This window comes from Panthera uncia, chromosome E1 (assembly GCF_023721935.1).
Source record: "Panthera uncia isolate 11264 chromosome E1, Puncia_PCG_1.0, whole genome shotgun sequence".
Taxonomy (NCBI): domain Eukaryota; kingdom Metazoa; phylum Chordata; class Mammalia; order Carnivora; family Felidae; genus Panthera; species Panthera uncia.
The window spans coordinates 20755711-20777387 of record NC_064814.1 but is presented as its reverse complement, the minus strand read 5'-3'; the positions used below and the strand labels follow the sequence as shown (position 1 = coordinate 20777387).

Sequence of the window (21677 nt, the reverse complement as noted above, 5' to 3'; positions counted from 1 at the left end):
ACTCAACCGACTGAGCCATCCAGGCGCCCCCACATCTCATGATTTTTAAAACACAGAATTAATATGAGCAGTTTCTCTTTTAGGTTCTTATTTTCTTTGCAACCATTTAGAATAAGGTTGTGTTAGGTTTGAAATTTTATGTTTCAGTGGAAACTTTTAAAAGTTATAAAACCTAGTATTCATACAATTAAGCCATTTTCAGATTTCCATTAAGTAGATTGAAACAGAATAAATACTAGCTTTATAATTTTATTCCGGCTGCATTGTCTAAGTTATATAACATATTGTCCTCTCTTAATTTCATAGACTTTCAGGTATTGTGACTCAGAGTATCAGTTTAATTTCTATGAACCCAAGAAATTCACTACGATGCCTTTCTAGATCAGTCAAAACCAAATTTAAAAAGTAACAGGAAGAAGAGAAAAGAAATAAAAGGCAAAAAATGAAAGAAAAAGTGAAGTATAATATAATATGTGTTTTTCAAGTTTAAGAACGTATAAAAAGCAAGGGAGAGTCAGATACTTAGGATGTAATAAGTGGGTTAATGGTCTGCTTTCTCAGGGGCAAAATTGAAAGTGGTTAACAAAACCATTAATTCTTTAAGTTATTTGAGACATTTAAAGTGGAATGAGAGAACCACTTCACGTTTATGTATAGTTTGAAATGCGTGCTGATGTGAAATATAGCATTTGGTTTTTAATCCCCGTTAACTGTTGTAACAAGTATCGATAAATTACAAACAGAAAAGTATCAAAGATGAAGAGACACATCTATAAATTGCTGGAGCCAAAGGCTTTATTTTCAGAAGGTGGCTTGTCATGAAATGTGAATGAATGACACTTAAAATGCACAGGAATACTGAATGCTTTTGTGGTTTCTTTAAAATAATTTTGTAATTATTGTCACCTCTCTTAGGTTTATTGTTTTAGTAGGAAGGTACTTTATTATTATTTCTATAAAATATGACAGCTTTGATAACAATACTACACATGGAAGCGCACAACCTTATAAATTGCTTTGAATACTTAGAGAATCATGTTTTTCAGAATCAGTGGTATTCAGAAGACGTACAGAAAGAAAGGTGAAAGTGTGGAGGCTTTGAGAAGTAAGTAGCTTTCGTTGTACCCAGTCCACGATTGTAAAGTACAGATTGGAAAACAATTTGCATAGTTTGTACAAAATTTAAACTTCTTTAGCACAGTTTTCTCTCTTTTAGGGGCACTTTCATTTATTTACGTGATTAATATTCATAATAAAATTAACAACAAATAAAATACTAAGAGTAAAAAATAATCTATTAAAGATGAAAACCATTCAGTTATTTGAACAAGTCTGTGTCCTTTTTCGTTCTATTATTATGCATGTGTCTACATGTTAGTTAATTTTGTTTCCTTTTGACCTAGCACAGGGTTTCTCGACCTTGGCACTACTGACATTTTGAGTCTGATAATTCCTTGCCGTGAGAACTATTGTGAGAATTGTAGAATGTTTAACAATGTGTAAGGATTCTTCAAAATGAATAGAGTATATATATACACACACATACATACACACACTCACATATGCATGCACACACACATCCACATATGTAGAGAGCAGGGTGAGCTGGCGGGGTGGGAGAAGGAGGGAATAAGGAGATTAATTTTAAGAAATTGGTCCACGTGATTGTGAGGCCTGGCGAGTCTGAAATCTACACGGCAGCATGGCAGCTTGGAAACTGAGATAAGAGTTAACAGTTGCAGGCTTCAGTCTGAAATTCACAGGGGAGGCTGTCGGGCTGGAGACTCAGGACATCTATGCTACGGTCTTGGGGCAGAATTCTTCCTTCTCAGGGAAAACCATTTTTGCTCAGCAGGCCTTCAACTGACTAGATACGGTTCACCAGTATTATTGAGGGCATCCAAATTGGAAAGGAAGCAGTGAAGCTGTTAGCAGTTGATATGAGTATACATTTAAAAAATCTGGTTAGAGCTACAAAAAAGTTAGTGGAACTAAAAAGCGAATTTAGTAAGGGGGCAGAGTATAAGATAAATGTAGAAAAATAAATTGTCCTTCGATATACTACTAACAGATAATTAGAAAGTAAAATTAATGAGGCGCCTAGGTAACTTAGTCAGTTAAGCACCAGACTCTTGATTTTGACTCAGGTCATGATCTCAGTTTGTGAGTTCGAGCTCTGCATCAAGTTCCACACTAACAGTGCGGAGCCTCCCTGGGATTCTCTTCCTCTCTCTCTGTCTCTCTCTCTCTCTCTCTCTCTGTCTCTCTCTGCATCTCCCCTGCTTGTGTACTCTCTGTCAAAAATAAATAAACTTTAAAAAAAAAAAGAAATTAAAATTAAAAATAGCCCATAAGTATCTAAACATATTTATAGATAAATCTGACAAAAGGTGTAACAGATTTGTAACTTGAAAAATTTTAAAAAGTTGCTGAAAGGGGCGCCTGGGTGGCTCAGTCGGTTGAGCGTCCAACTTTGGCTCAGGTCATGATCTCACAGTTCGTGAGTTCGAGCCCCGCGTCAGGCTCTTGTGCTGACAGCTCAGAACCTGGAGCCTGCTTCAGATTCCGTGTCTCCCTCTCTTTCTGCCCCTTCCCTGCTAATGCTCTGTCTCTCAAAAATGAATAAAGTTAAAAAAAATTTTTTTTTAAAAGTTGCTGAAAGAATAAAGAGTATGTAAATAAGTAGAGATACCATGTTCATGGGTGAGAAGACTCAGGGTCAGATGCCAACTTTACTCAAATTTCAGTAGATTCAGGCACAATAAAAATCCTAATAGGGCTTTTTTTTTTTCTTGTAGCTTTTGACAAACTGATTCTAAACTTTCCAAGAAAATACAAATGACCTAGAATAGTCAAAAACACTTTGAAAAAGAAGACCAAAGTTGAGGAACTAGTATAACTTTGTTACAAGACTTCATATAAATGCTCCAGTCATCAAGACAGTGTAATTTTGGCATAAAAACAACATAAAAATAGATCAGTGAAACAGAATAGAGAGTGTAGAATAGGCCCATATGTGTATGAGTAGGTAACTTGCAACAAAGATGCAAAGTTAACTTGCTAGAGAAAGGATGGACTTTTAAACAAATGCTGTTGAAACAATCGGATAAAGTGAGCATTGGTCTGTCGTAGGCACCATATACAAAAACTAACTGAAAATGGATCATACACCTAAATGTAAAACCTAAAACTCTAAAACTTCAAAAAAAACAATCCATAGAAGAAATGCGTTTGCAGTCTGGGGTTACATGAAAATTTCCCAGATATGCACAGAAGCACAACTGTAAATTAATTGATGAATTGGACTGTAAAAATTAAGAAGGCTTCTGTTTGTAAGATACTGTTAATGGAAATGAAAAGCTAAACCATTGGCCTGGGGGAAATATTTGCAAATCATCGATCTGATCAAGAACTTGGATCCAGAATATATAAAGATCTCTCAAAACTCAATAATAAGAAAACAACCCAGTTAATGGGCAGAATATTTGAATATCCTCTTCACCAAAGAAGATAGAAGGATAGCAACTAAGTACATGAGAAGGTGTCCAACACTATTACTCATTAGGGAATTGCAAATTAAAATCACAAGATATCAGTACATACTTAGCAGAATGATTAAAATTATTATTTTCTATTCATTATGCTATGCTCACCACAAGCTTAGCTGCCATCTGTCACCACATAACACTGGAATGACGAAGATTGGAAAGGCTGGTCATACTGAGTGTTGGTGAAGGTGGAAACCTGGAGCTCATGCGCTGCCGGAGGGGATGTGAAAGGGCACAGGTGCTTTGGAAAATAGCTTGACGATTTGTGAAAGAGTTAAATATGCACCTGTTATGTGATCTAGCCATTTCACTTCTAGGCATCTGTCCAGGAGAGGTGAAAATTGTTTTATACTAAGACTTATAGAGGAATATTCATTGTAAACTTATTTGTTACACAAAAACTGAAAACAGTCTAAAATGCCTATTAATAGGGGAATGCATAGCCAGCTGTGGCATATGCATCCAGTGGAATGCTCGTTGGCATAAAAGGAATGAATTCTTAATACGTGCTACAACATGGATGAATCTCTAAATAATGATGTTAAGAAGCTAGAAATAAAACTACGTAGTATAGGATTACATTCATGTAAAATAGAAAAGGCAGAACTAATGTGTAGTGAAAAAGAGCAGATCAGTGGTTACTTGGAGATGGGTGGAATAGGCAAAGGACAAACATTTTAAAGCAGCATTTTTTGTGGAGATGAATATGTTCATCATCTTGATAGTGGTGATGCTTTTATGGTCATAGCTACGCGTCAAACTTAGATTCTAAGTTGCCAAATTGTTTGTTACAGGTTATTCATAATCTTTTACATGTCTGTAGAATCTGTAATGATGTTCCCTGTCTTCATTATATATTTAGTAATTTGTAATTATTTTTTTTCATTTGTTTTGCAGTGGGTTTATCAATTTTATTAATCTTTTCGAGGCATCAACTTTGTTGGTTTTCTTTATCATACATGTGTTTGCTTTGCAGTTAATTGAGTTGTGTTACTCTGTTATTTCTGTATGACTACTTTCTTTGGGTTTAATTAGTTTTGCTTTTCCTAGCTTTAAAAAAAAAAAGTTTATTTATTTTGAGACAGAGAGCAGGAGAGGAGCAGAGAGGGAGAGAGAGAGAGGGAGAGAGAATGAATCCCAAGCAGGCTCCATGCTGTCAGCATAGAACCTGACACAGGGCTCCATCTCGTGAATCGTGAGATTATGACCTGAGCCGTAATGAAGAGTCAGATGCTTAACGGGCTGAGCCACCCAGGAGCCCCTTCCTAGCTTCTTGATATGGAATCGGTTGTTATTTCTGCCCGAACCGTTCAGCTTTAGCCACTCTAATGCTCAGTGGCTTAAGGCAGTTATTATTTTGCTATGACTGAGGAGTCTCTCGTTTGGTTCTTCAGTCAGTTTGTGGATTATCTGGAATTGGATGGTGGCCTGGTCACATAGTTGGCTAACAGACTAGTTGGTCTAGTGGACTGTAGGCGGGAGAATTTACCTCTTTTATATGGTCTCGCATCCTCCAGTAGGTTAGTTGAACTGGAAGCAATTGAGTATTTTTATTATGCCGTTTCTCATTTTCCTCCTCTTGGCTTCTTGGTCACACGTGCCCTTCCTAGAAACTACTCTAGATATTATAACATGGATCCTTGACTTACAAGTTAGTGGTTTACTAATTTATAGTATTTACAGAATAGTAAAGTGAGAAAAAAAGTCCAGGAACTTACTTTTATCCCTACTTATTTCTTTATGCCTATTCCAACTTATATACTATTGTTTTCATGTAGTTTAATTCTATGTGTATTTTAAACCAAAGATAATGTTATTAGCATTGTTTTTAAAAGACCGTTTCATTTATATTTACTTGTGTATTTACCGTATCATTTATCTTTGTTACTTCCTGCCTTTCTGATCTTCCGTCTAGGATAATTTTCCTTGTGTGTGAAAAATAGCTTTTTGCTGTTTTCTTTAATTCGGGTCTGCTGATGGTACAGTCTCTCAGTTTTTGTTTGCAAATATATTTTTTCACCTTTAGCTTTGAAGCATATTTCTCTGAATATTCAACTTCAGCTTGATGGTAATTTTGTTTTTTCAGCACTTTAAAGTGTAATCTGTCATCTCCCTTTTCCATTGTTCTGGTTGCAGAGATAACTGTTGGTTTTCCTATTTCTCTGTTGTTGGTAGATACTGTTACCCTGGCTGTTTTTAAAGATCTGTTTCTAGGGGCGCCTGGGTGGCTCAGTGGATTGAGCTCAGGTCACGATCTCGCAGTTGGCGGGTTTGAGCCACACATTGGGCTCGCTGCTGTCAACACAGAGCCCACTTTGGGTCTTCGGTCCCCCTCTCTCTGCCCCTGCCCCACTTGCGCTCTGCTCTCTCTTGCTCTTGCTCTCTCTCTCTCTCTCTCTCTTGTGAAAAAATAAACATGAAGAAAACCTTAAAGATCTGTTTTTGGTTTTCAGCAGTTTTACTGCCACATGCCTCGGTGGTGTTTGTTTTACATTTATTCCACTTTGGTTTTACAAGTGCTCTTGAATCTGTGGCTTGATGTCTTTCTTCTGTTTTAAATTTTTTTCAGCCATTTCTTTTCCAGTACTTTCCAGTATTGCTTCTGTCCTATTTTCTCATCCTTTAGTCTATTATTATTACATGTTACAACTTTTCATTTCATCCCATTTATTTTTTATGCTCTTTTCTGAATTTTTCATTGTTTTTTTCTCTCTCTGTGCTTCAGTCTAGATATTTTCTTAGGACTCTTCTTGTCATTTACTAATTTTCTGTAGTTGGGCCTAATGTGGTTAAACAATCCTATTGAAATATTTTTCACTTAACTTTTCCAGTTTTTGTCTTTCCACTTGGTTCTTTTGTATGGCTTTTAGTTCTTTGTCAGCATTCTCTTAGGAGCAGGATAGCATGGTTGTTTTATAATCTTCTCTTCTGGTGTCAATATCTGTATGTCCTCTAGGTCCATTTCTGTCACCTGTCATTTCTGTTGGGTTTTTATCTTCTCTTGCTATTTCCTGTCTGGCTGTTTTTGACTGAGTGCTGTGTATTGCATATGAAAATTGTAGAGATTATTTGATGCTCTGGATGATGTGATCTTCCTCCGGAGAAGATTTATTTTTGCTTCTGGCCTGCAGATCCTTCATCAGGTCAGGGTCTGCAGTGATTCAAAGCTGGGTTTTCAGATCCCTGTCTTTTGTCCTCCTTCAATCATTGACACATCCTCCCTTGATAGTTCTTCATTCTGTTTTTCTTTTATTTAAAAAAACATTTTTTTAACGTTTACTTATTATTGGGAGACAGAGAGAAACAGAGCATGAGCATGGGAAGGGCAGAGAGAAGGGAAGACACAGAATCTGAAGCAGGCTCCAGGCTCCAAGCTGTCAGCACAGAGCCCTTCGTGGTGCTCGAACTCACAAAGCACAAGATCGTGATCTGAGCCGAAGTCGGACACTTAACCGACTGAGCCACCCAGGCGCCCCAATTTTTCTTTTATTTAAATTGAATTTCTCAAGTATTTAGTTAACCACTCCCATGCTGTTGGTTAGTTTCTAGGTTTTTGCTAATATTTTTACCATAGGAACCTTGTTAATACCCTTGGGCACAAATTTTTGTTTGTCTCTGTGTTTCAGTTACCTTAGAAAGTCCCAAAAGTGGGTCCACAGAAACCCTCCCCATAGAAAGTCCCAAAAGTGGGTCCACAGAAACCCTCCCCAGTGTTTTGTATATTCTTGAAATCTGTTAATATAGGTTTATTTTTATTACTTTTCTTGTAGCTCATACGATTGACTATAATAAGGAATTATTATCATATAATATTAAGTATTATGCTGTTAAATATGCTAATAACTTTAAATCTGCCATTAAACATTGATTTGTTTCAAGACTGCTCAAGTATTATGTATTATTTTGTATAGCTTAACAGAAATAAAAATCACATTTGAGTCTTCTTTTCTGAACTAGATTTGTCATTCGACATATATGAAGGTCAGATTACTGCATTACTTGGTCACAGTGGAACAGGAAAGAGTACTTTGATGAATATTCTTTGTGGACTATGCCCGCCTTCTGATGGTGAGAGTTTTCTGACTTAAAAAAACAACAACAATTCTTCCGTTTATTAGTGTTATTAACCAAGGTATCACAGTATAGTTATTTATCCTTGAAACATGTACTGATTGAATTTTTTTTTTTTTTAATGATTTGGGACCAATCTCAGTATAAAGGTGCTTTACTATTACTTTTTGATTACACATTTTTTTCAATAGAAACTAAAAATGATTCAGTCATGTTTAATAAAAGTGATCTGATTTTGTACTCATTTTATAAGATATTTCATGTGTATTTTTCATTTTTAAGGAAGAATAAATCAGTAATTGAAAATTAAATGAGACCTACAGACATTTTAGATTATAGATATAGATATCTACATGTGCAACAATAATTCAAAAGGAAAGAATGATAGATGTCAAAACCATCTCCTAAAATACAATTATAAGAACAATAATACCTTAAACGTATAATTGTGACATGTGATTGCCCTATAGGTGAGAATTTAATATGGCAGCTCCATATTTCCACAATAACCAAATCTAGTGGCAATATAATAAATATTTTGCTTTAAGAAAGGCTGACTTTCCATGTATGGAATCTGCATTTTTTAAAATGTAGTTTAACTTTTGAAATTGGTTTAATTTTGTTGCTTATCCCTAATTGTGTCACTTTCTGATGACAGTAGTGATATCTTACATTTAGTAAAAACTTATGATTTTTCTTCTAATTCTCCATGCATTATCATGGTGATTTAATAGTTCTGAAATTAAGTGGGATATATTGGTATTTAACTTATAGAAGAGAAAAGCTGGAATTCAGATTGATTTTCTCAAGACCACACATCTAGTTAGGGGAAAATTTTTAGTTTCTTTGTTCTCTCCTCTATTGATTAATGCCTGGAAATTAAGGAAAATTGCTACTGGAATAGAAATATAAAAAATGCACCAATATACCCCTGTTCAGCGTTAAGCTCTGGTTCCTTGCTCTTTTCACTATGTAATATCAACTGGAAATGAAGGAAAATGAGGTTAGAATATAAGGTGGAAGCAGGTCACCAATGGAATGGAAATGAAGGTGTGTTATGCCTTCCAAGTTTATATTAATTCATACCTTACATATTTATTACGTACAAGTAACTAAGTTGTTAGTATACATTAAAGCATATATACTTCTGAATACTTAATGTAGTTAGTATAAATTTAAATATGTATTTTGCTTTCAGGATTTGCATCTATATATGGACACAGAGTCTCAGAAATAGACGAAATGTTTGAAGCAAGAAAAATGATTGGTATTTGTCCACAGTTAGATATACACTTTGATGTGTTGACAGTAGAAGAAAACTTATCCATTTTGGCTTCAATCAAAGGAATCCCAGCCAATAATGTAATACAAGAAGTATGTCATTCATATAGAAATTTTTACTTTATTCCTTGTAAATTAATAACCTTCTGTAATAACTGGTATAAAAAATGCTTGAAAATCTAAATAAAAACCTGTTCTGAGCCCATAAACAGAAATTCATTACAAAGAATTAGATGGACTTTGGAATAAATATTTTATTTTAGCACATATAAAAATGTCCTTGTTTCATCTGGAGGACACCAGCCTCTCAATATAGGTTTTTCTTTTCTTCCATCCTTTCCTTTCACACCTGCCTTTCTTCTTCCACCACACACACACACACACACACACACACACACACAGCCTTCAAACTGATCCTTGTACCACTACCCAGGTAGTCACAAAAGTAAAACAGACCTTTCAACCAGGAATCATTGTATATGAATACATGTCAAAATTAAATTCTGTACTCAAAGAACATTTTTAAAGTTGATATTAAAATTGGGACATTTAAAAATTAATATTGATAATTATGTAAATGGTATAATTTTAAAAGTGACATTGTTCTGCCTTTATAGGTACAGAAAGTTCTACTGGATTTAGACATGCAGGCTATCAAAGATAACCAAGCTAAAAAGTTAAGTGGTGGTCAGAAAAGAAAACTGTCTTTAGGAATTGCTGTTCTTGGGAATCCAAAGGTAAATAAGTATTAATGTATTGTACACAAATATAATGTATTGCATGTTTATATATAATAACATGTGTAAAGTGCCAGCCTACATGAAATATTATACATTATTATACATATAATTATAGTAATGAGGTTGTGAAACCAGAGTCATAAAGATAAAACATATTTACTACTGTGGTTACTTGTAGGAAGGGGAATGGAAAGAATGGACTATTTGCAATGTTTTGTATTTTTTAAAAAAGATCCGTAGAGGGGTGCCTGGGTGGCTCAGTGGGTTAAGCATCCATCTTCAGCTCAGGTCATAATCTCACAGTCCATGGATTTGAACCCCGCATTGGGCTTTGTGCTGACAGTTCAGAGCCTATAGTCTGCTTCGGGTTCTGTATCGTCTTCTCTCTCTGCCCCTCCCCTGCTCACGCTGTATCTGTCTCTCTCTCGAAAATAAATAAATGTTTAAAAGAAAAAAACTAGAAAATATGGCCAAAAAATGACATTGATTAAATTTCACTGGTGGCTATATAACAGTATTGTTCTAATATTCTTTATAGTTTTCTATATGTTTATAATAGTTCATAATAAAAATTTTAAAGTAGAATAAAACCAAAGGAATTGTTCAGTTTTTCACTGTCCTGCTGATTTTATTTTATTTTTTTATTTAAAAAAAATTTTTTTTTTAAGTTTATTTTTGAGACAGAGAGAGACAGAGCATGAACGGGGGAGGGCCAGAGAGAGAGGGAGACACAGAATCGGAAGCAGGCTCCAGGCTCTGAGCCATCAGCCCAGAGCCCGACATGGACCGAGAGATCGTGACCTCAGCCGAAGTCAGACGCTCAACCGGCTGAGCCACCAGGCGCCCCTGATTTTATTTTTGTATATGTCTGTTCTTGTGCTGTTCTCTGTCCTGTAGAAATAGAACCGTCTGATACAGTGCTTTGCACAGCTTTGCAAGCTGCAGCCAGGAGCCCCATTGGTCCCCACTATCCTGCCACATTTCCCCTTGCTGCTCTATAGCTTGGGAATGACTCTGGGTTCTGGTTTTATGTTAATTTATCTTTCTCCCAACCCCTCACCAATGTTTTGTTTTTTAGTTTATTTATCTTATTGTTATTACACTTACGTCTTGTATCTTACTGATATTAGTTTTTTATATTGAAACAAGGAAAATATTCACTTGCCAAACTAATAATTTAAAAATTTAGCTAACTCATATATGAATGAAAAACCCAGATCTAATATACTTCTGATTGGAAATAATAATTTGAAATGGGAAAGCTTCTCAATGTCCACATAAATTTATATATTTTAGTTTTTCTGAGGATTCTCTGCCATTCCCTACTCTTTGTCGTACAGATACTATTGCTAGATGAACCAACAGCTGGAATGGATCCCTGTTCTCGTCATATTGTTTGGAATCTCCTGAAATACAGAAAATTTAATCGGGTGACAGTGTTTAGTACCCATTTCATGGATGAAGCTGACATTCTTGCTGGTGAGATTTTTACTTTATTTTTGTAGGATAAGGTCATGGGGCCAAAATAGGAGATGGGCACAGAGATACAAAATCCTGAGGAATAAATAAAGAAGCTGTGTGTTCTTCATAGCTGTGTGTTTTAAACTTTTTAAGAATTACATATTTTTATGCTGGAGAGTCCTGGAGACCATCTGAGATTCAATAATTTGCTAGAAGAACTAATGGGACTCAGCATATAGTTATACTTATGAGTTATCACCCCAAAACTTACAGGATACAGAACAAAATCAGCAAAGTGAAAATGCACATGGGACAAGGAGGAAGCGAGACACAAGCTTCCAAAAATCCTTTCCCGGTGGAGTCACACAGAATATGCTTAATTTCTCTAGCAATGAGTTGTTAACAATTGATGTGAAATGTTGTCTACTAGGAAAGCTCATTAGAGACTCAGTGCCCAAGGTTTTTACCGGGTGCTGGTCATAGAGACCCCCTCCAACTACCATATACCAAAATTCCAGTCTCCCAGAAGGAAGCAGACTGTCCAGCACAGTCTACATTGTAGATTTATTTTTTCACTATTATCTTTGTTTTTTAAAAAATGTTAAAAAACAATCCAACATAGTGACATTTTGTTTTTGTTGTTTTTACATTTGATTGTAAAGGAATTATGAACACACTTGCAATAGTAAGCCTCTTAGGAAGAGTCTGAGGTGTTTGAAGCAGTTTTAGGAAAGAGTCAGAACTGCCTGGATACAGTTTCTGGCTTTGTCACCTACTGGCTCAGTGAAACATGAACAAACTATGTATTTTCTCATTGCCTCAGTGTTCTCATTTGAAAACCAGGTAATGATAATCTGGTACCTTTCTAATAAGGTTGTTGTGATTATTTAATGATACTTAATGATCTTACTGGTGTTTCATGGTAATTCACAAAATATAAATGCCAATTATTAATGCTGTTACCGACTTAAAATTGAAATGCAGATTTCTGTTTGCAGATAGGAAAGCTGTCATATCACAAGGAATGTTGAAATGTGTTGGTTCTTCGATTTTTCTCAAAAGTAAATGGGGGATTGGCTACCGCCTAAGGTATCATTTATTCTTTATTGACTGTTTTCTATAATATTCTTGATCTACTGTTAATTTATTTCAGGTTTGCCATACTATTAGTACTTTAGCCATTTTTTATGGCACTAGCTTTAACTTAAAGCATTCAGAATTTACTTTTGGTTGTTTACTGAGTAATTACTTAGAAAAATTACAATTTTTGGTTTTTTCTAGCATGTACATAGACAGATATTGTGCCACAGAATCTCTTTCATCCCTGGTTAAACAACATATACCTGGAGCTACTTTATTACAACAGAATGATCAACAACTTGTGTATAGCTTGCCTTTTAAGGACATGGACAAGTTTGCAGGTATTACTTTCAGTTTCTTGGTTGTTGAACCAGGATCTTGCATTGGGAACTGATTTTCTTGATTTACTTTGTTGTATACTTTTCTGTTTAATAATATTTACATGTTCCCAGGTAACTGAAGTTAATATACCATTTCTGCTTTACTTTGCTTTTGAAAATGAGAAACTACAAGCTAACATGGGATGTTTTTTCATTCTTTGGTTTTTTTTGAACAAACAGCATGCGAGAAACTGTAACTAATATGTTAAGTAAATGTGTTTGCTTTGTTGTCAAGAAACAGATCGCTCCATTTGCTTAGAGGCAAATGATATAATTTGGGAATATGTAATTATGTAATTATACACAAACATACATGATTGTTTATATGTGTTCTCAAGTCCTTTTCCAGTTTTATGATTCCATAATGAATTACATGATAATATGGTAAACCCTTGAATTATTTTGATTGTGGCATTATTTTTCCACTTTATAATGAGGAACTCAAACTCAATTTCCTTTATCTGTTTAGGATCTCATAGTAACTAAAAGGATGTTATTGATGCAGATATGTTGTGCAAAATTCCCAAAACATTTACCTCATTTAGACAGAAATTTTCTGTATTAGTTTAGTTTTCTATATTATATTAACTAGAATAAAGTATATATTGCCGACTAAATGTACCCTGCCTATCATTCTGTCTGTGAAATATTTCTTAGGTTTAATTTATAATATGATAAATATCTACTAGATATATCTCTATATAAACAAACATTCCTTGGGGTCCTTAGCAATTTTTAACAACGTTAATGGAGTTCTGAGACCAAAAAGTTTGAGAACCACTATGCTAGTAAATTTAGTCATATCCCATTTTAAAAGGGATATCCTTTTAGGATATCCTTATAGGATATTTTAGAATAATTCATGATGATATGCTTAACTTCATAACATTCTTTCTTTTTTTTTTTTTTTTAGGTTTATTTTCTGCTCTAGACACTCACTCAAATTTGGGTGTTATTTCTTATGGTGTCTCCATGACAACTTTGGAAGATGTGTTCTTAAAGCTAGAAGTTGAAGCAGAAATTGACCAAGCAGGTAGAAACAAAACTATAACAAAAAATTTTTGGCAGTGAACCAGGCAGATGGTGAATAAGACAAATAATCATACAAGCATGTGTAATATGTATTTGGGGGAAGAAAGAGTAGATAAATAAGGTACATAAATAAGTAACAGATATTTACTGATAGTAATCAGAGTTACGAAAGAAAGAATTGGGTGGTCTTGGGAGGCAGGTAGCTTAGATCATATCTTCAGGGAGGACTGTGTCAAGATGATAAACTAAGACTTGGATGGCGAGAAAAACCCAAGTACATTTTATTGCAGAGCTTTCCAGGTAAAGGGAACTGCTACCACAGACTGTTAATTAAGGAATGAGTTGGATGATTTTGATGACAGAGGAAAGGCCACTGTGGATGGAGTTTAGAGAGCCAAGCAGATTATAGGGGAGGGCCAGGGGCCAGATCATGTTTAGTCTTTGAATCTTTGAATATCTGGAAAAGAAATTGGTTTGTTTCCTTAGTGTGGTGTGAAGCTATCGAAGTTTTAAAGCAAAGGAGTAACATCTGGTTTGCATATTTAAAAATGCATTTTAAGTTTTAAATGATGAGTAGAAGCAGGAGGACCAGTTAGGAAACCGTTGTCTTCGTTGAAGTAGGATGGTCGTGAAAACAGGGAAGCGCGGATAGACGCGGGTCTCATTCGTGGTGTTGGTGAGTTCTTGCTGATGGGCTAAGTGTCAGGTGTTGGGGAGAGGGAGGGATCAAGAATAATTGCTAAGCTGTTTGCTTGACAACTGGGAATGGAATTGCCATTTCCTGAGAGTGGGGGAGGAGCAGGTTTGTAGAAAGGAGGAATTTTGGCCTGGATTTTGGTTATATTATTAGACATCCAAGTGGAGGTGTAGAGCGGGCAGTTGAATTAACACATTTGGAGCTGAGTGAAGATGCTGGGGCTAAAGATGTAAATTCTGGAGTTAGAAGTAGATAGTGCCATAGGTTTTGCTGAAGTCACCCTGGGAGAGAGTGCAGACAAAAAGTGGAAGGGGGGCCCTGAGGTTGGACAGTGAAGGGCCAAAAAGAGCTGATGAAGAAGGACCCATCCTTGCTCTTTCTCTCTTCACAAAAGGAGACGTTAAAGCCCATACAAAAATCACAAGGAAGTGATCACTTATTTGTTGACTGCTGTGAAGAATAAGATGAGAACAGAAAAGATGGTTTTGGTAACAGAGAAGACAGTGAAGGATTTGATAGTATGGAAGCCAGTGGTGACCTCGACTGTGCCATTTCAGTGGCGGTAAAAGTCAAAGCTGGTTCTTTGCAGTTTAGGGTGAGGGTGTGAATTGAGGAAACTTTCTTACAATTGAAAATTAGCAAGGTGGTTGTGATGGTAGGTCGGGAGGGTGAAGGAAACGGGATGTTTCTCTTACATGTGGAGAAAGGAGAAAAGGCAGGTTTATGATGGGGACATGATATCAGATTGTAGCCGGAGAGAAAAAGTTCACATAGAAGTTTTAGATCTTATGTAGTTGGGGAAAGAACAAGGTCTCAAATTTGGGCATGCGTCCAGTTTGTTGAAATTGAGTAGAGATAAAGGTATGGGAATAGCAGAAATAGAGGAAGTCGGTGATCAGAATATAGAATGCATTATCAGTGAGTATGTTTGTAATACCTTGGATAATGGAAGAGAATTAGATGGAGAAGACACTTACAGCTGTGGGGCTAAATACTTTGAGGTATAGGAGGTAGTGGGTAGAAATGTTTGGGTAGTGGGAATAGAGATGAGAAGGCTGTATGCTGTGTAGGTGTTATTTAGCCTTATTCTGCAGCACTTTTAAGTCCATCATGCAGAATAAATTTACTTCTAATATCGACTTGCATTCAGTTTGGCCAATTTTAATGGTTTTATTTTTTAAAAGGTTAAAAATGCCAAATTCTGGGGGTGCCTGGGTGGTTCAGTTGGTTAAGTGTCCAACTCTTGGTTTAGGCTCAGGCATGATCTTTTGGCTTTGTGGGTTTGAGCCCCTACATCGGGCTCTGTACTGGTAGTGGGGAGCCTTCTTGGAATTCTCTCTCTCCCTGTCTCTGCCCCTCCCCCACTCACACTAGGTCTCTCTCTCTCAAATAAACTTTTAATTAATTTATTTGTTTTCATTTTAAAGTTTATTTATTTTGAGAGAGAGAGAGTACAAGCAGGGGAGGGCCAGAGAGAGAGGGAGAGAGAGAGAATCCCAAGATTCTCTGACAGCACAGAGCCCTATGTGGGGCTTGAACTCGCAAATCATGAGATCCTGACCTGAGCTGAAACCGAGTCGGACGCTTAACTGACTGAGCCACCCAGGGGCCCCTATTATTATTATTATTATTTTAATGTTTATTTATGCTTGAGAGACAGAGCACAAGTGGGGGAGGGGCAGAGAGAGAGGGAGATACAGAATCTAAAGCAGGTTTCAGGCTCTGAGCTGTCAGCAAGAACCTGATGTGGGGCTGAAAACCACAAACTGTGAGATCATGACCTGAGCCAAAGTCGGATGCTCAACCAACCGAACCTTCCAGGCATCCCAAGATAAATAAACAAACTTAAAAAATATATGTATCAAATTCTAGGGGTGCCTGGTGGCTCAATTGCTTGGTTGTCCAACTTCAGCTTAGGTCCTGATCTCACGGTTCATGAATTTGAGCCCTGCGTCAGACTCTGCTGACAGCTCAGAGCCTGGAGCCTGCTTCAGATTCTCTTTCTCTCTCTGTCTATTCCTCCCCTGCTTGTACACTCTCTCAAAAGTAAATAAATAACCATAACATTTTTTTTTTTAAAATACATGTATCAAATTCTGTAGAAGGTAAATTGGTGCTTGCTGAATACCACAATTGTGATGTACAATATTTTAGCCCCAATTTTTAGTTTGATTTAGTCCATTGTATCAGTGAAAGAGAGGGATTAAACTGGGTTATCTTACTAAGTCATTCATCTAAACTGTTGAGTTGCTAAGGTCCTAGGATAACCAGGCTTGGTTCAATATTACTTTATGCATTATTCCATTCCACTCTTAAAGTTTTTAATGTTTACTCATTTTTTATTTTTTAACATAAATCAAATAAATCCTTCCTTGTGGTTCTCATAATACTGAAACCAATTTTCACATCTTCATTTTTTATTTTTTGAAAATTGCATCACTTATAAAAATACATATATTTTTCCCGTTCTCGTTGATTATTTTTGTCTGTGTTTTGTCTCATGGAATCAGTTATATAGTATGTCTCTTTTGTGTCTGGCCTCTTTTACCTAAATTGTGTTTGTAGGGTTTAAACTATTGTAGGTATATAGTAGTTTATTCAGTTTCATTGTTTTTAGACTATTCTATTACAAGAATATTTCACAACTTATGTATTCATTCTCCTGTTGATAGACATTTGGGTTTTTCCCAGTTTATGACTATTCTGGATAGGTTGCTAGCTAAGAATATTCTTTTTTTTTTTTTTTTTTTTTTTTTTAGTTTATTTATTTTGAGAGAGAGTGTGTGCATGTGCATACCACATGCAGGCAGGGGAGGGGCAGAGAGAGAGAGAGAGAGAGAGAGAAAGGGAGAGAGAGAATCCCAGGCAGGCTCAACACTGTCAGCGTGGAGTCTGATGCGGGGCTTGAACTCACAAACCATGAGATCATGACCTGAGCTGGGATCAAGAGTTGGATGCTTAATTGACTGAGCCACCCAGGAGCCCTGGTAAGAATATTTTTGTACATGTGTTTTGGTGGACCTTTGTACATATCTTTGTTGCATTTCTACCTAGTAGAGAATTTTCTGGGTCATAGTTTATGTGTGTGTTCAGCTTTTTTTTTTTTTTTTATTACGTTTCTTTATTTTTGAGAGGCAGAGAGAGGGCATGAGTGGGGGAGGGGCAGAGAGAGATGGAGACGTGGAATCCGAAGCAGGCTCCAGGCTCTGAGCTGTCAGCCCAGAGCCTGATGCAAGGCTCAAACCCACAAATGGTGAGATCATGACCTGAGCCGAAGTCGGACGCTCAACCAACTGAGCCACCCAGGCACCCTGCCCCGCCCCGTGTGTGTTCAGTTTTAATAATATTGCCAAAGTATATGAGAGTTCCGTTTGTCTACATCACCACCAGATGTGTGCTTCTTTAAAATTTACATGTATCTGAAAGATTTTCATCCTTTTAAGGAACATACCATAATTTTCTGGCTTTCTGTTTTGTTTTGGCAAATAGATTATAGTGTATTTACTCAGCAGCCACCAGAGGAGGAAGTGGATTCAAAATCTTTTGACGAAATGGAGCAGAGCTTACTTATTCTTTCCGAAGCGAAGGCTTCTCTAGTGAGCACCAGGAGCCTTTGGAAACAGCAGGTGTACACGGTAGCAAAGTTTCATTTGCTTACTTTGAAACGGGAAAGCAAATCAGTGAGATCAGTGTAAGTGCCATCACTTTTCTGCCTGATGAATTGTTTTTTTAAGGATGCAAATTCCATTTGTCGTCTTCATTCTCTAAATGTAGATGTAGGTAAATCTATGTAGCTTCAAAGATTAAGACTGTAACTTCACAATGTCTGAGAAAAGAATTATGCATTTAGTAATTTGTTTGAATACCATTAGAGCTTTTACCCTTTTTTTAAATTAGCATTTTTGGCTCATCTAAATAATGAGGGACTGACATAATATTCTCTAATTGTGTAAATTTTGAATTGTTGTCACTGTATTTAAGTTTTATTTTGCAATTATATTTTTCACAATTGTTCTGTGTCTGTTACTATTATTTATAGCCGCTTTTTATAAACAACAGAAAGAGTAACTTTTATCTCTGTTTATCAGATGAAGAAACAAATATAAAGAAGGCTTTATAGCTTGTAGAACTGTGATCAAAACTTTTCAACTTTGCTTTACCTCTCTCAGGTTCCCATGGGTGCTAGACTTTCAATTATTGGGACATAAATTCAGCACTTTCGTAGAATACACACCTATCTTGTTAGATCTGAAACAGCAGTAGAAATATAATAAGCAAGAATAGAGTGTTGTTATGTGCTTGAGATATGGTGAATTCGTTTGCTTTCTTGACCTGATTTATTCAGTATCAAAGAAATGTCAGTCAGGTGTTTCATTTATTCCAGCCTCAGCGTTACTGAAAGAAAAATACTTATTTAAATCAGCATGTTTCAGTTTATTTCATTGAACACTACCCACCTAAAATACTCCCTGAAAAACAGTAAAAGTCTTAGTTCAGACTGCCATAAGAAAATAATATAGACTAGGTCGCTTCAACAACAGAAATTTATTTTATCATGGTTTTAGAATGTGGAAATCAGATTGGGATACCAAACAGGTCCTGTTTCCTGGTTTGCAAACTCTTCCTGGTTTGCAGAGATGAGCCATTATCTTGCTCTGTGCTCACATGACTTTCTTTGTTAAGCACAGGAGAGAGACAGAGCAAGCTCTCTGCTCTTTCTTCCTACAAGGGCACTAATCCTATCTTGAGGGCCTTAGGCCCATGACCTCATCTAATCCTTATTACCTCCCAAAGGCCTTATCTCGTAAGACCATCATGTTGGGAGTTAGAGAGTTGGGAGTTAGGAATTTGGGGGGAGGGTGACACAAACATTCAATTCCTAACAAATATGCATTTGACCATCTGTACATTTAGGAAATACTGTATCTTATATTTCCCCCCTTAAAGAGTTATTTGTTAGCATATGAAAATGCTGGTATATGAAAAGAGCATATGAAAAGAGGTTCCATGGTAAAGAATTGCTTCAGCTTTAGAGTTTCCAAATGCTGTTTAATCTTGATTTTTTTTTAACTTAAAATACCTATTAAATATTATAGAACTAGGATTCAGTGCAGTATGTTTTTGGAAATGATGATTTAAGTATACTTACAATAATTTAAGAATGATTTTTTTTTTAATGTTTATTTTTGAAAGAGAGAGAGAGACGGAGCTTGAGCAAGGGAGGGGCAGAGAAAGAGGGAGACCACAGAATCTGAAGTAGGCCCTAGGCTGAGCTGTCAGCACAAAGCCCAACGTGGGGCTTGAACTCATGAACTGCAAGATCATCGCCTGAGCTGAAGTTGGACTCTTAACTGACTGAGCCACCCAAACACCCCAAAGAATTATTTTTTTAAAAAAATTACAGGTTTTCTAACGTACCTGGGTGGCTCAGTTGGTTAAGTGTCTGACTCCTGATTTCTGCTCAGGTCACCATCTCACAGCTCCGTAAGTTTGAGTCCCACACTGGGCTTTGCTGACAGTGTGAGGAGCGTGCTTGGGATTCTCTCTCCCTGTATGTCTGCCCCTCCCCTGCTTGCTCTCTCTGTCTTAGAAATAAATAAATAAACATTAAAACAATAGGGCTTCTGAAAATTATAAAATGCTAAAATGTGATAGTTTAAGCAGTCTCTACCCACTTGCTGTGACACCTATCACATATAATGTAGCAACATTTTGCAGGATAAGACAGAAGGATATCTGTTTTCCACATAGAAGGTCATTCTGAATAGGGTATAGAATTATGTACTTGACCAGTAGCAAATAACGATCCTTATAACTGTATGGAGTATATCTTGTTTTGCCTGTAGAGGAACAGTGGAAGTTAAAGTGGTATAGATGACATTTCAAAGATGGCAGTCATTCAGAGTTTCACTGTATTTTTGTTTCCTTCCCTGTATCTAAAATATTTTTGTATCGGGGCGCCTGGGTGGCTCAGTCGGTTGAGCGTCCGACTTCAGCTCAGGTCATGATCTCACAGTTCTTGAGTTCAAGCCCCGCATCCGGCTCTGTGCTGACAGCTCAGAGCCTGGAGCCTGCTTCAGATTCTGTGTCTCCCTCTCTCTCTGCCCCTCCCCACTCATGCTCTGTCTCTCTCTGTCTCTGAAAAATGAATAAACCTTAAAAAAATTAAAAAAAAAATAAAAATAAAAAAATATAAAATATTTTTGTATCATGTTTTCTAAAACATGTGGAGGGTAAATAGTTCAGATGTAGGGCAGGAGCTGTGATAGTCCCTTCAAGACAACAGAGATGTAAATGTGGCATAACGTCTGGTTCTTAAAAAGTTAGAAGCACAAGTTTACATACCCTAGAAAAATTTCGGGATGGCTACAATGTTAGTTTTATAAGTTTTAATTTTGTCATTGAATATTGGCTTTCCATCCAGTATTGTCATGAGATCGTTTTGGAGAGTAGAATTCTCCTGAGTGCTATTTCTTTCAAGTTTTTTCTTTAATTTTCTTTTTTTTTTTTTTTTTTAAACGTGAGTACTTTTAACTGTCATTTGAAGGAAGAGTTTTTAAAAATAGATTTCTCTATTAATGTGCCCTGTGCTTGTTTTGTCTTTGTGCCTTTCAGGTTGCTTCTGCTTTTAATTTTTTTTGCAGTTCAGATTTTTATGTTTTTGGTGCATCGCTCTTTTAAAAATGCTGTGGTTCCCATCAAACTTGTTCCAGACCTGTATTTCCTAAAACCTGGAGATAAACCTCATAAATACAAAACAGCTCTGCTTCTTCAAAATTCTACTGGTGAGAGTGTGTGAAGGTCTGTGAATGTGTGTTGGCTGGGGCCTGGGGTGGTGGGTGATAGGTCAGAGATTGGGATTTTAGCAATAGATGTAAGGTAAAGGCATGGCCTGTCTTAAAACTGAACTAAAAGAAAAAAATCACTGATGCTGAGTAATACATTACAGAAGTGAAATTTTGGTTTAAATGTAGATTACGGTTTTTAAAACTAACCTTGTACTGTTTATGATAATAAAATTTCATTTTTTAATGGTAGCTGCATATTCTCGAGCAATGTGTTTCCTATCATAGTTTATGACAAGCGAAATAAACTTCAGGAATTGAAACATCCTTTTTAGAAAGAGTTAACATTTACGCAGTTCTATATCTAAATAGAAATGCTTAAGCAGTTTTTCAAGGACTATCTGAAAAATCAGTTAGAATTAAGAAAAATTGCCTTAGATACAAATATTTATAATCAAATACATTAAATTGGTTTTGAGTATTTTTGGATTTGCTGATTATTCTTAATTACCTAGTTGTCAAATATGAAAAAACTAAAGAACCATGGCCTTGAGCAAGGCTCAATTCTGCTTTTTCAAAATGTTAAAACCTAGTACAAAATT

At 36.2% G+C, this 21677-nt stretch overlaps 1 protein-coding gene across 1 annotated transcript in view; it reads left to right on the top strand.

The window, feature by feature from the left end:
- The window catches only part of ABCA5 (ATP binding cassette subfamily A member 5), a 74875-nt gene that overhangs the window by 26736 nt on the left and 26462 nt on the right, over positions 1-21677 (top strand). The window contains exons 11-20 of the mRNA XM_049636416.1: positions 1047-1105; positions 7506-7616; positions 8818-8993; positions 9518-9637; positions 10981-11119; positions 12100-12190; positions 12383-12522; positions 13475-13594; positions 17780-17981; positions 20906-21075. Coding sequence (XP_049492373.1) covers positions 1047-1105; positions 7506-7616; positions 8818-8993; positions 9518-9637; positions 10981-11119; positions 12100-12190; positions 12383-12522; positions 13475-13594; positions 17780-17981; positions 20906-21075 — 1328 coding nt within the window. The remainder of the gene's footprint in view (positions 1-1046; positions 1106-7505; positions 7617-8817; positions 8994-9517; positions 9638-10980; positions 11120-12099; positions 12191-12382; positions 12523-13474; positions 13595-17779; positions 17982-20905; positions 21076-21677) is intronic.